The 16,293-nt window shown below is 32.8% G+C and overlaps 1 protein-coding gene across 2 annotated transcripts in view; it reads right to left on the bottom strand.

Annotated features, from left to right (window-relative positions):
* Positions 1-842: 842 nt before the first annotated feature.
* Positions 843-16,293, bottom strand: part of LOC126780508 (homeobox protein caupolican) — a 65,198-nt gene continuing 49,747 nt past the window's right edge. For both annotated transcript variants that reach the window (XM_050505064.1, XM_050505065.1), the window contains exons 4-5: positions 3,422-3,720; positions 843-3,278 (exon numbers count right to left, since the gene is read on the bottom strand). In XM_050505064.1, coding sequence (XP_050361021.1) covers positions 2,767-3,278; positions 3,422-3,720 — 811 coding nt within the window. In that variant the 3' untranslated portion in view covers positions 843-2,766. The remainder of the gene's footprint in view (positions 3,279-3,421; positions 3,721-16,293) is intronic.

Raw genomic sequence — 16,293 nt, 5'->3', positions numbered from 1 at the left:
CACGACAAAGCCTATTATTGTAATGAAATTTCGCATTTATGTAGCCTGAGACATTATAACTTTTAATTACGTTGAGTTCCTAAAAATAATAATATTTTTATATCATTGTTTATTAAATTTAATTCGATAAAGTTTTTGTAATGATGAATCATCAAATCGTTTTCTTCGTTTAATATCAGCAAACATAGTCGGGGTATATAGCTAGTGACGAATGCTCGACGTATCAGTCCTGTTGACGTCAGCTTGAGTGGCTGGACAGTCACATCAAAGGTGAGCTATGATTTATATGTATTTGTTAGTCGGCTTAGTTATAAGTGAGAAAATTTGTGTATTCTCATAATAAATACTCGAAGCAAGTCCGACTTTGAAGTCTAATTGGGCACAAGGAATTTACTTAGACGATATAATTGACGACTGATTTACAACAGCACAACCAAGGATACATGCAGTAATTACTAATATTTCCATACGACTTCTCGTAGTGTTGTTATCGCGTCTAAGTTTAAAATATTCATCTGCTTAGACAGTCTGTACTTGGAACTGTTTTAATTGATTTAATTTATTTGACGTGGATGTGAATGAAACTTGAGTATAAAGTCGTTTTTTTCGTAAGTCAAAAAACATATTGGGCATGATTTTTTTTTCCGAACATTTGAATGAATATATTTTGCTAGTATTAATTTCGGTGCGCCGTATTTGATGGGAATTATAATAACTTAATCATAATGGAAATGAAGAAATTAAATAATTATTGTGTTATAACTGTTTTATGGTTTAATAATACAAGATACATCCTTGTTCTTAAAGTTATATTCGTAAGCTACAACATATTATGTCGAGGTTCGTGGTTCGAGGTTCGATGACAATGAAAATCTGTTATTATTTCTGTATTAAATTTTATTGCATCTATTCACACATTTTTCGGAAGAACGGTTGAAGACATTGAAGCTAACAAAATACTATTACAAACAATATATCCTAAATAACTTAATTTGCGAAGGTATCAGGAATCGTATAATAGTTAACATTGAAATAAACGTAAAACGTCGATTAATACTCAATATTATTCTAACACACAGAACTATCATTGTTATACGTAACGTTGAAGAAATAACTTCGTTAGACCACGTATTCACGTGCAACACTGAGTGCTCTTAAGGCTATGTCTACACTTGCACGGCTTTAGTCGTTGTAACTCGGTGCTTTGCAGAGATCTTTTTACTAAAATAACTATGGATTATAAGAAGATGCGACATCGATATGACTGTGTCACGATGTCCGGTGAAAACTAAGTATTGACTTCGTATGTTATTATGTGATTGAATTAAATAAACGACGTTATGTTTAAAGTGTTTTCGTGCAAGTGCGGACATAAGTATACATAACCTATTCCCGTCTTCCGTCATTTTTATATACATCAAAAGGATTGCTAATACAGAAAAATTATTGCGTTTACCTTTCTTAAATATTTATTATACCAGTATATACTTACAACAGTGATGTATGTATGTACAAAATTATAGACTCAATTTTGGACTTTCAGTCTCTACAATATTGAAAAAAAAAAAACATATTTTACAGTGGAACAAACCGCGATTACATCTATACAATATTTTGTTACAAATATACAAGGTCATTCGTTTTTTTTTTTCAGGATAAACGGGTCTATGACAACTTTAAATATTCGTTGATTATTATTTATATTATAAGAACAATTATACGGTATTCGTTTTAAAAGTAGTTTTTTACAATGTTTCATTACTTGCTATTAATCTCTTACATTTATTGAGTGTGATACTGTGTCTAAATTTATTCACAATACAATGCATGCTATTGATTTATTTCGCTAACTTTTGCTTCGTGAAAAATTCAAATGATGATGAAACGCGAATTCGAATCATCAATGATAACTATGATAATTACGTGATTTATTATAGTAAACAAATTTCGATATTAATTAAATTTTATTTTTTTTTTTGTAATTATTTGTTCCAAAAGAGATTCAATACGCCAGCTAAAACTGATTTCGTAGCTAAAAAAATACTTATAAATTAAAATGCTTTCTTCTATAACGACATTTTTAATTATATGTTTATCATAGACGATCATAGTCTTCTGACTAGAAATTAATCTAAACAGATATCTCACAATCTGCGATCAGTATTTCTTATATTTAAACGGTACATTAAACGAAACATGTTACAGCTACTGACCTCGTACCAATAAATATTAAAATTCGAATCGTTAGATATTTACCAAACTATCAAACAAGAGATAAACTGGACGTAATTAGACACTAAACATAAGGAGAACGTTTTGAAAAAAAATAATAATTTACACTCTACATATGAAATAATAATCTAAAACAGTGTCGTTTACCTAGAGGAAACATAACACGTATTAATACCTATGTATTTTTTTTATTAAATCACTTCGTTTAACCACTGCCAGTAATAACTACGCAACGTGTCGCAAGGTCCAACTCGTAATAGCACCTAGTATTGTCGGTCGGTCGGCGCGGACGCAGCGTCGACGTAAGCGAGATGTCAACCTCACGTATCCACTATCACAAATCTAAGCTTCTCTACCGGTGCATAAATTATTTATTATCACGTATATACGTATGTATATATATATATATATATAGATATATTTATATTTATAAGTCGATATTTACAGACGTGATGCCGTCAAAGCCGTTGCGGCGCTCGTCGGCCGAGATCGTGATTATTGTCGGTGCGCCAGCGGCGGGCGAAGAGCAAGCGGTCAGGCGCGGGATGGAGGTGGTGGCTCAGCAAGCGACGAGGTCGAGGACGAGGACGGGGAGGGAGCAGGGGGAGCAGGCGCGGGGGCAGCGAGAGCGAGAGAGCGTGAGTACTCCAGCAGTGCGTCAGCGGGATGAGTTGGCGGATAGAGGCCTCGGTATAGTTCTGGTCGGCTGTAGGGATGTGCAAGCCGAGCCGCTGCCGCTGCTGCTGCAGACTGGTAAAAAGCAGATGCCGCCGATGGCGGTGCTGGCGCTTCCCCATCTTTGCTGGCCATGTCAGCGAGCGACCATATTCTGGGCTTGGCTGATGCTGGTGTACTTCCAGGTGCTGCGCGAGATGGTAAATGCTGGTATGCTGGGTGAATAGGCCTTTCGTATGGCTCAGGCGACTCTGGTCCGCTATCTGCACGTGATTCTGACCATTCCGATTCTGTTCGTTGTCCCAATAGATCTAGCCTTTGCTGGGGTCTATCACCGTCTTCACTAGATCCTGTGCCAGAGTCTTTTCCATCTATAAAAATATTTTTAATTAAAAACATTGAAGTACAAAAAATATCTTAAAATACAATTTGCTATTTCTCTTAAATTTTGGATTAAGCAAATATAATAAAACATGTGTAAGCCTAACTATATTTAACTAAAGGTTGAACCTACCCAAAGCATCTTTTCCATCATTACTTTTGTGATCATCGTCGTCATTGTTATTGTCATCATCATCAACCCTGTTCCTCGGCTCCCAGGTCATCTTGTTTTCTTTCTTGAGACGTCGGCGCGCGTTAGCGAACCATGTGGACACTTGAGTAAGAGTCATTTTCGTGATAATAGCTAGCATTATCTTCTCACCCTTAGTCGGGTACGGGTTTTTCTTGTGTTCATTAAGCCATGCTTTGAGCGTGCTTGTAGTTTCTCGGGTAGCATTTTTTCTCCTTGCGCCATTCAAATCCATTCCATATCTGCTGACAAACGATTTCATTAGTAATTAAGTAAGTTAAAATTCGTTTTTATAAATATAATAAACACGACTAAACAAGAAAAATGGTTTATTTCAAATTAAAAAATAACATGCACAGATTTATAACAAAAGATATTTGTCGATCTTTTAACTAAATGGAAGCACGTTCGTTAACATTACGTGATCGTCAAACAACAATTATTTAGCATCTAGACGACGCAGCGTAACTAAACTTTAAGGTGGGCACAAGCGTAAATGGTGTAGTCCGATTTGGAAGAGATTTGAGATAACTTGGGTCGTGACCGCCCTCCGCACGCCTCGCCCTCCCACCGGCGGGCCAATGAAAGCGCCATGATAATTGAAATCGAGATAAGCCATCGGCTGCTGTCCTGGCGTTAAGCTGTAGCTTATCTCTTAGTCCCGTACGCATTCGCTCGCAGACCACGCACCCATATACCGACTACTATCTTTATTACGATGCAGAACCCGTATCATTATTCTATTAAGATTAATGTATACGACGAAGGAAATTGGTTAGATTATACTTTTTGAGCAATTATTTTGGTGAAAACGAATGAAAAGAAAAATCTGAATGTAATTTTTTTACCTTTCCCTTACCATTGAATGTCTTAATCGCAATGATTTAATATAATATAACGCTTCATAAATAAGAAGTTAATTAACAAAGCGATTAATGGTTTAAGACATTATTCCACGGTTCGTTTGAATTTTATATTACACGGTGAAGACTAGCGCAAACACTGCCGTCCATATGCCGCCAATGCAGCATTGTTTGTAGCCGAGAAGGGTGGAAAATAGGGATGAGTACTATGGGAAATTAATAAAACTGTCACTTAAATCGCAGAAGTGACAGGCTGCGCCCCTCGCCTCGAAACATTGCACGCGACTATGTTCTCTGCCGGTTAGACATAACGACGTATTTCCAAAACCCGATACGACGAAATGAACTCGGCCTCTTTTGTTAAGTTTGTTGTTGACTTAATTCTCGCCCTCCATCGGATGAGATACTCGTAAATAAATATGGAATGGTATATCTTTTTCGTTGGCGTTCCATTATCAAGTGGCCGGATTTAATAAGCCTCAGCCATCGAACCGCGACAGACGTTTTAACGTTAATGGTAATTAAAAAGGCGGGTGCTATACGATGATTTGTGGATAAAAACAACGCTCGAGCCACACTTAATGACTCACGGGCTGTGAATGAACTAACATTTACAGAATTGAAACGACAATACGAAAGTGGAGCGACGGAGCTTAGGCGTATTCCGCAAACAAAAAAACCTTCATTTATCCACGGCGTGCCACTTTCATGGCATCCGCGCTCGCGGGGATGGCTCGGCTTCATTTTTTTATTATTTCGCCTTCAGAGGGTGTTTCACCCTCGCCCCTATGCCTTCAATTAAACGTCTATGTAGCTCGCCACCTCTCGCTTCCTACTTGAAGTCATAAAAGTGAGATAAACATAAAAATATCATACTCACCTATCGCTGTTATTGCGAAATCAACGCGCTACAGTTTCAATGATCTTTGTACACGTGCACGGATCGATTGTGGGGGACGAAGTTGAAGCCAAAGTTAAGAATTTAACAGTTGGCTTGCCTTGTTATCCTTGTTTAAATGAAGTAAGTTTATCGTCAAACTTATTTTGCAAATATCTTAGTAATTACTTTTGGTAGTTGCAAGAACGATCAATTTTATAATTATCAATAAGATTTACATTTTGAAAAGTTCATACGTCAATCAATTTGAAAAAAGAACAGTTCTGTTATCAATTGCGTGTTGAAACATTAATTTTTTTACATTTTCCTATCATACTAGATTAATTCCAACAAAGACAATGTTATACCATGAAAAAAGTGTTTATAAGAACTTTTATAGTACAAAAAGTGTGGAATTACTTTGTATTTTTTAGTAAAATGAAGTGTTAAACAGAAACCATTTTATATTTTCCGCGAGACTTCTTTATGTAAGAGAGAATTAATAACAAAGAAGTTATGAATTTTAATTGAACACGCTAGAGTATCAAGATTTTATACGAGAAATATAATTAGGCTGTCGTGAATTGGAAGTGTGTTTACTAGTGATCAAAATGTATTTTTTTCAGTTACTCATAGAAATAGCGATTACTGTTTATATATTTTTTTAAGTATTTAGACCTCTTCAGTCTAGTAGTAAATTTGTACAGCTACATCATGCGGTAATCGGATTTGAATCTAGGTTCGGAGCTTTAAAATATTGAATTTTCTGAAATGGAATTCTTGAAAACTACAAGCACATTTAATAGTTTTACTACTAAATGGCTTTTAAAAGTTATAGTTGCATGAAGAAACTCAGGTACATCCATGGCCATGGTTCCTTGAGCCCTAAAAACATTACACTCCTTTTTAGGGCACTCGTGTAAAAAAATATTAGTTCACCATAAAATCTCCCGCGCAGTTTGTTCGCTAAGCATGACTAAAATCGCCCGAGAGGTTATCATAATTTTTGCTTTCGTTTTAATCTTTAAGAATTTGTCTGGCTGGATGAATGACTTCGCTTTGGTTACTTTCCCGCCAATAAACGAATTCTTGAAGGTCTAGGTGGCTATAGTAATTTTTTTTTAATTATTACATGTAGGCAATAAAGATATATAATGCATGAGCCTGCTTTCACATTTACATATCGATAAAGAGTCGAAATTGTAAAAAAAAAAAACGAATTAATAAATTTATACAAAATCTAAATTTGAAATAAACATAAAAATATTTGAAAATTTGCTTTCGTTTACATTACATTTGTAATAACTGTCAACTAAGTTTTTTGTTATGTATTTCAAAACGACCAGTTTTTATGTCAAGTTAAGTTGTTGGGTTTATTTCTAGACTGTGATAGAACACTGTACCACCAATGCGCTGCGAACCGTGAACTTTATTTGTTTTATCACCTTTAGCATTTTGTTTTTTATCAAAGAATAAAACATTATATGCTAACAGTACTAAGAAATAGCGCAAGTTGTTAAACAACCTTAAATTAGAAATAGCTTAAAGTAATTTTTAGGAATAGTACTATTAAGGGTTTAAGAAACTAAAAACGTATCTGTCTATATGATGCATAGGACTTGTTAAAACAATTTTTTCATCGTAATAGCCTGTGAATGTCTAACAGCTCCAGGCCTCCTCTCCCTTTTTGATGAGAAGGTTTGGAGCTTATTCCACCACGCTGCTCCAATGCGGGTTGGTGTTACGGGTGCGGGTTTAAAAAATTAATGAGTTCATATTCGAGGGTCATACTTCTATCCCCTGACTCAATGATTAGCTTATTTTGATAATACCAAGATATTATCATCTAAGTTTCAAATCGATAAGTAAATATGGCAACGAAAAATTAAATTGGGTATAACTAAGCTGCTAACTATATTTTCATCATTGTTCGTGCCTCGGAAAGCACGTAAAGCCGTTGGTCCTGCGCCTGAACTCTTTCCGGTCGTGTCGGATTGCCGTCCCATCGGATTATGAATGGTAGGGAATAGAGAGTGCACCTGTGGTAGTTGGCTAATCACTATTGAGATTGACCGCCGTGGCCGAAATCGGTCTGGAGGACATTATTAATACGATCGTCCTGCAACTGTACCATCTACCTGGTCAAATCTAAACCATCCAGGGCTTACAAAATGTTTCATCAAAATCATTCAAGCTACATAGAAGAAGTTCACTGACATACACAAGTACAGAATAGTATTATATACATATATGAATATAATATGAGATTAGATATACTGTATTGGACACTTTTATAACGGCAAATAAGTGGAATTGCCAAGAAATGTGCCTCCATTTGCAGTGACCACATAAATGTAGTTTTATACAAATTATAATAATAAATACAAGATGTCAAACGACTTTCAACTTTATTTTAATATGATTAAAGTCGTAGTTCACGAAATGTATCACATAACTTGAGTCGTAAGATGCAAGTGGTAGAATTCAGCCTCGAGGCTCCACTGTAACACAAGCTCGTATTGATGTGAAGATAATGTAATTTGAACTGAATTTCACTGTTATAAGATTTAATTTTGACAAATTTCAAGTTCAATGTGAATTTCTGTATCAATGTTTGAAAAAAAGAAAGCAATTGTTTTAATATTGTTTATTTTATTGGTAACGTAGTCTGATGAAAGTCAATGTCGTTCTTATATTCGGACGCATTGCTTATGCGAAAACAAATTAAAATGATTCTGTGCTACTTAAATGCATATTTTTTATAATATAGTTTGGTGGCCGCGTAGGAGGGCCACCTGATGGTAAGTGGTAACCACTATAGACATTGGCCAATCGAAACCTCAATCTATATATAATTTTCAGTTCATAAATATCCTACGTCAGGACAAAGGTCCGCTTTCTTCAAATTTAAAATAACCACACGTTTTGATTACTTCTTTAAAGCCTTACCGAGTTTAGTTTGTGACGTATTCCGTATTATGTAGTATCGAAGCTAGATAAAATATACTCAAGCACAAAAAGTTTCACCAAAATCGTTTCAGTAGCTTATGCGCGATGATCAAACAAAAGGTCCTTTATACTAGCACATTGTTATATATATATCTTCACTTTTATATTAAAAGTACTGTATAATTGAAGTTCGATTCATGTTTACCTCGACGTCTATTCAATATACATTTATTTATTCAATATTATTATTTAAATTCAAAGTTTATAGAAAACTTTTCGTTCCTCTTATTATTTAATAACTAAAATTTTCCAACAATCTTTCGAAGCTTCGTTTCAGTAGTTTATTTATGTTCCATGAAGTTTATTCAGAATTTATATTATGTTATTTTAGTTTGATGTGTTGAATTGTAGGTTGTATAAATAATATCGTTGGAGCGACATCCAGCGAATACTTATATTGAGTTAAAAGGAATTTATATATCCAATGCATATTGTAATAAAACAGTACGTATTAAATGTAAGATTTATTTTTCGGAAATATTAACCATCTGTATTAAATTTCTGTTTTCATATATGAGTAAAATTTTGGGATACACGAAAGAACTCTTTAGTTAGTCGATCTATAATTGTTTTGATAACTCATTTTTCTTTTATTTAACATTCTATTAGTGTTTTTTTTCGTAAATGTCTAGGTTTAGTTGTTAAATAATAAATGGGATATGCACTAATAGCACAAACATAACATTTATCAAGATACTTACATTATAATTTGTAAATATGTACGGTATATTTCTGTTAATAAGCAATTAAAAAAATACTTAATATGCACAACACTTCTAAAATTACCCATAAGTGTTTTAAGATAGAAAAAAGCGCATGCAATTAAAAACTCTGCTGGCGATAAAAGTCATGGTGACACATTGTGTCATTTAGCATAAATGAAAAAGATACGAACAAGTTCAATGTAACTGTACACCTTCTAGTACCAAGTGCCGCATTGCCGACTCACGTAGGCAGAACGAAACCGCCCCAGCATATTGGGTTACCCTTACAATTTGAAATTACCATTGACATCGTCGGCACCCATATAAAACTACACGACAAGATATTTTGTGAAGTAATAGACGTACACCTTTTCTTTCCACTCCAACGAGTTTATCAGTCCGATGACACACGGCCTATGAAATTAAAGACTCGTCCTAACTGTCGTTGACAGGCTCGTGTTAAGAGTTTGTCGGAGATCGTAAAGAAGATCGAGTTACTTGTTCGACTAGACATCATGTTACGAGGCCGTCTATGGTGAAAATCTAAATGCTATTTTTTAGTCATCGACTTGGAAAAAAATCCCTCCAACGAACTGAACCAATACAACCAACACCGAACATGGTTTACTAAAACGAATAACTCACATCGCCTTTCAGGCGACAATAAATAATACGGTTCGTAAAAATGGTATCCGATAAAGCTAATTATTCGTCGTCGTAATATCGAAATGAGCTCACGCAAAGGCCAATCTCGGGTTATGGGGGAGGTTTAAAAGGCAGTACACAGGTAGTAAATATTGTCGGGTAGATATCGCGGTTTGGGCGCGCCGCACAAAATCACATTACGAGCCAACGACGCGCTGTTACGGCCCACCGCATGAGTACGTAGCCCGTATATGATACACACGACTTATGGCCCTCTCATACCCTTAATAGTAGGATTGTAATATGAACCTGCAATCGGTATAATATTTTCGGACGCATGTAAATGGGCCAATGAGTAAGTTGGTACTTTTTTAAGAAGGGCGTGTTATCAGGACTGGGCGGCGCGTATTTCGTGCGAAGCCAAGCGTAAACCCACCACCATCTGTCAACACCCATACTGGTTTTTATTTTAAGGGTGTCTCTTTGTTATTTCGTACGATTTCCGTGTGTGTTGCGTGTATAAATGAAATTCCCTTTCTTCATCAATAATGTGTTGTGTTTATCTGAGTTGCACGAGTAAATATGCTATAATTTAAACAATTGTTGGTTTTTTTGTAGATGACATTCTTGATTGTAGCTTTTAGCGTACACGTTTTATTATTAAATTTAGAAAACGTAAACAATTGAACGTATTATGTATAATAACAGCTATTTCAAATGCTTAACAGTTTAGTTATGATTGAGGTAAATTTGCAGATTAAGTTATCGACAAAAATGTATTAAAAAAAAAACAAAACTTTAAAAAAGATACGCAAGACGAAAAGTCACTCGCATTAATAATAATTGATTATAAAAATAAAATATTAAACAATCTGTGTGTTCCGATTAACGAAAACAAGAAGCAACGCTGTTACATTATCTGTGGCAAATTATTTTTCTGTTTAACTCGCATTTGACCTCTAGAGTGATAAAGATGTCCAGTATACATATATAGGACATTAATTAATTTAACAATAACAGAGTGTGATAATAATGCGGTAGGTACAGCGCTCCATGATTACGCATAACGAGCAATGTCCACATGCTTGTTAAATTATTGTCTTTACATATAAATTAAACATATCTAGAGAGGCAATAAACAAAGAGGTTCGGTTGTAATTGGCTTACTATTATTCTTAGCTTTCGATATTTTTAGACGCGATACAATTTTTTTTTATTTCGTCATAAAAAAAAATTCAAATAGTCTCTTAATCAAGCACGTCTTATTGATTACCAGTTTATGATATCAAAGTCAGTCAGAATACTTTTCGCTCATTGGTCGCTTATTGCGTCATCATCTACCATCGACCAATGATCGTACAGATTAACTTCAAATTAGTTTACTTTGATCAGCTTTTCAGCAATCATAATAGTAATCGGATAGTAACCAATTAGAAATTTATCAGACACGTATTCATGTATGTAAGTATTCTTTGTTCCACCATAACTTTTAAATGAATGATCAGATTAACATTCGATTGGGTAACGTTAGAATCATCATCCCGAGTGACACAGACTATAAATTCATTCATCAATTTAAGGCGTGGATTTTTTCTTAAATTATATTTTATTTTATAATAGCTTATGAACCAGTTTTAGTTCAGATATAAGTTTTAAAAATTAATTAAAACAAAATCGGTTTCTACTGGTAGTTTATTCACGTGTAAAAAAGCCTTTCAATAGTGCTTGAAGCGGCTTGTAACTTCAATTAATCTCCTTAGTTTAATCAACAGTGTATTAATTTTTATTTTATAACGGTTCTTTGTTTTACGTTCGCAGGGATCAAAAAACGGTTAGGTTTGAGATACACAGGTTTTAATGCTATGCAGCGCTATGCATCACCTATATCTACACTCTCGCGTTATACTTTAGCGACTAAACTAAATTAGGCGTACTAAACTAAGGTATAATTATTAAATACATAGTATTATCCAGTTATGTTCGTTTCGTAAATAACTTAAACTGTATTATTGTAATTTTTATTGAAACAAAAAAAAAGTAGTGAGATAGGGAGGTTAATATTTTTATGCGGACAACACCTGGATACATATATATGTTACCTTATAACGTGTGTGATTCGAAAATATATACTATATTGTAGGCGACATGCTTTACTAACGCCTTCTATGCCAATGAAAAAAAACAACAATTTCACCGCAGTCGCTTAGTAATTGCAATCAGTTTACCGATATGATCCATCAAATTTAATCTGATCATTTTTTTATTGTATTACCATAATAACAATGGTGGTTTTTTTTACCCTATAAATGCATGCGAAAATGCATTGGTTATCTGTGGAGTGGCTTTCATTAGATAAATATATTAGATAGTAATCATAGCGATGCGATTTAAACATATAATTTTGTTTTAAATTCAAAACTATCGCTTAGAGTTGTTTTGTTTAAATTTACATTGGGCGATAACGTTTTATAAAAATATAATCAAGGTAAAATATGTATACATTCGGATACCTACAATAACATTTTCAGACAAAATAATTGTATTATAAGATTTGCTGTATTCAACAAAACATATATTAACTTTTTATGACCAATTAAAATAGTAATAATAAAAGATCCTTTATGAATCTGTATGTTCAACACTTTTGTTGTTCAAATTAATAAACAAAGACGATATTGGATTAATGTAATTCTTAATTATAAAATTAACAATGTTGTTTCATTTCATATAACTATATGAGAACTTTATTAAAATAGTTTTACCAATCTAAATAAACGCTTGGATTTTAATAAATGGTTTCATATGTATTTATTGGACATTTCACACATTTGAAGCATTCACTGTAACTATAGATATTCTTAGATATTTCGTCGATTACATTCTTATGTGTCTTCTGAATCAAATCTCACATTTTTCCTCTTAGTGCAGATTTATACAAAAAGAAAAAATGGAAATATATACATAATAGAATGTTGTTCTAATCTAAATTAAATATTTATAATATTCTTTTGTGTCAAAACATATTTATTTAAGTTATTTTTTTTAAATAACCTTCGAAAACAAGCTATTATTCAAGCTAAACAAAAAGAAAAAAAATTAAGTACTCCGAATTGTATCGTCACTTGCAATTAGAGGGCGTGCAAAATTTCCAGCTTGAACTGGTCGGAACTGGTTGAAAATTTATTTGCAAAATTTTACACACACATACTAACCGGTGGACATAAGGTCTTGTAAATAGCTTAGCTACTGTTCTTTGTTTATTTGTTATTATTCTTACTAATATTATAAATATAAAAGTGAGTTTGTTGGTTTGTTTATTTGTTATGCTTTCACGTTTTCTCAACCGATCAGTATGAAATTTTGCATACACGTTGTCAGAGGAACAGAAAAAGATATAGATTACCTCACCCTCACACGCGTGGGAAGCCATGGGCGGAAACTAGTTATAACAATATAAAAAAGGACGTATTTGTCTTGCTATCGCATACTAGCTAATATAAGGTTAGTATAAGGTGTAGTTTACAAAAATTTATCTAAATCGACTTCATTTGAGACGTTTATGGTCTGATTAAATTGTTTTGTTTCATCAATTTTAATATCACTATGTTAAAAAATTCGAGAATATTCTCATTATGGAAAATGTTTATATATTATTTTGTTTTGACGTTAATACAGTAGTTATTTGATTGAAGTTATTGTTTATTGTATTTTTTAAAGTAAACGAAACAATACAAAAAGAAAGAGCTGAGATGGCATATTAAAACATGTGAACCTTAACCAAACATTCCAAGTTCAAGTTCGGGAAGCACGGCTGAATTTGTATATAACTTCAAGTTGATGCCACACAAGATAATTGACCCTGTGGAATCATAAATTATATTTAGTTAAATATTAAATTGGTATCCTATTTTAGTTTCGAAGTTGTCAAAGCAATATTTATTTCAAGAGATATATCTAGAACGAATTTCTGCTTAAATATTGAATAGCCATATTTTAGTAGTTCTCAATATAGTGAGAAATATATTTGATGTTTAAATTTTTAACTAAATCAGGTCGTCTGGTTTATTTTGATCATGATTTTGATAGCGAAGGTTTTAAAATGAAATGTTTTAAAAACAATAGCAAAATTTTGTTTATACTTTAAATGGGAATTCTTTATTCAGTTTGAATAATATGATTTATATAATTGTTTTTAAATAAAAATTATTGCTCTTTTTTAATTTATGATTGCTGATTACTGAAGCGTACAGTTCGTTTCTATAAAATATACTAAGCACTATAATAAATTTTTCGTCAAATTTTGGTCGTCAAATTTTTTTAATAATATATTTTTTTAATTATTATATACACATATGTAAATCATTGCAAAATATTTCCCTGGAGTTTGGAGGAGGCTGTAAACATTATTTTAAGCAAAGGCTTTTTAAACTGTATATTTTATATTGTCTTTTTATCTTTTTTTTTAATATGGGAATTTATATTAATTTAAAGTTATTATAAAATATAATTGAAGCACTTACATTTTAATTTAAATTGTTTCATTATATTTTACTTATTTTATTAACGTTTGATAAAATTAAGACCTCTTTTAATAAGTATATGTGAATTGGTATGCTCAATTAAACAAAAGAATATTTATATTAATTACTTATTTTTAATCCTGTGATAGTGTGTATACTACCCAGACGCTGCTACGTCAAGTCCCTTGTCTAATACTTGTCTGAATAAGATCGCCTTTTTAGCGATAAGACCGTCTTTAAACATCTTTTTTATCTATACGGTATACGATTGATTGTTAAATGTAATATCAAATTATATTATAGCTATTTTTAATTTTCAATGATTTTCGGTTTCATTAAAATATATAAATATAATGGCCGAGATGGCAGGCTGTTACTGTTACTAAATATAATTAATTTTACATTTTTATTCTATGTAATAAGCGTTATCATTTGTAGTTTTAAGACCTCACAAGATGTAAAATTATTATGATAAAACACATATTTCTGTTCGTGTTCATATCAGACAATATTGTTGATAATAATAGTATATGTAGCTAAGTTTAGTACATAGTGTTTAGACTTTAAGCTGTATATAACGGAGAATAAATAACGTTGTTACCTTGAAAAATGTATTTCGCACTTATAAGTACTATTTCTTGAGTAATATCGACTTGAGAATATCAGCCGCTTATAGTGTTGTACAAAGTTCTTTGGAGTGGATAATACCCGCGGCTGCACTCGCCTGGACTTCGGACATGGATTTATAGATTTATTATCATTGCCGAAGAACCCTGTAGTTTTAAGCTTATACCATAATTTTTTTAACATTTAAAAAAAAGTTTTATTTTAATTATGATTTAAGGCAAAATAAAGACGCGTTATTCTACATAAGATTTTTTTTACAGTTATCATTTTTTTTTTAATTTAGAATGAAACGCAATATAACACAAATGGAAGACAGTTTTATGGCGATTGATACGTGTATTCCGCCTAACATCTCGTCAATCTTACGACGTTCTGGCGCCAAGTTTTGTCGATAGTTCCTGGACCTCACAAGTCGTTCAATGTGGAACGTATAAACTAGTGAAAATTAAGTGTCGTGATCACGGATCATTTGTTATCATGGGTCACGTCTTATTTTATTGCTGACATATTATTAATATCGAAGAATTTTATGAAGCTGGAAGGCATTGTTACACAATTCGATTTATATTCTCGACGATAGCATTGAGCAATCGATTCTAAGTATTATAATTATATTATACAATTTATGTTGCAACTATTTATACTTCTTGTATTTAGTAACAATGGGGCAACTACGAGAAAAATCGGTGTAATTAGAAAAAGGTTATCACATACTTCTTTTACGGAGTTCTACGGTTCATTAGTCCATTCGTTTTTTTTATTATAAGGATACAGATTTTTCTTGCATATAAAACTTTCTAACTATCAAGTTTCATTCGAATTGGTAATTTTTAATAATAATTAAAACAAGCTTACTATGCGAAAATTGTTGTAAATATGTCGATTTTAATTAGATTTTGAAATAAACAAATTTCTGACGCTCATTCTCAACATAGGTCATGTTACAAGAAATTGGATTAAATACTTAAACAACAGGGTCGGAGATAAGTACGTTTTCACTAACCGAATAGAGGCCAAGCGTGACACGAACATGTCACTTTTGTGTCGTTTTAACAGAAAAATGTAAGCTCTAATGTAAAACTATATCGACCAATACCTTACAATATACTGACAATATGAAACGCAGAATATTATTTAATATTTAAATTCGATTTGTTTTTCGATCAGAAATTATAAAACAAAAGTTTTGTTATTTAATCTATGGTCTAAGGTTTTTCTTTAGAAATATTTGTATGCAATGATATTTAAGATTTGACTTGGACTTTGATTTCGATTGTACTATATACTATTCTGACCTTGAAGACTTCAAGACTTTCCAAAACAAAAACACAGAATAATATAGAATAGGAAGGCGAACGAGCATATGGGCCACCTGAAGGTGAGTGGTCACCAATGCCCTTAGACATTGGCATTGTAAGAAATGTCAACCATCGCTTACATAGCCAATGCGCCACCAACCTTGGGAACTAAGATTTTATGGTCCTTGTTCCTGTAATTACACTGACTCACTCACCCTTCAAACCGGAACACAACAATACCAAGTACCGCCGTTTTGCGGTATAATATATGA

The sequence above is a fragment of the Nymphalis io genome, chromosome Z (genome assembly GCF_905147045.1).
Source record: "Nymphalis io chromosome Z, ilAglIoxx1.1, whole genome shotgun sequence".
NCBI lineage: Eukaryota > Metazoa > Arthropoda > Insecta > Lepidoptera > Nymphalidae > Nymphalis > Nymphalis io.
The sequence above is the reverse complement of the archived record's forward strand: the minus strand, read 5'-3'. Positions and strand labels throughout refer to the sequence as shown.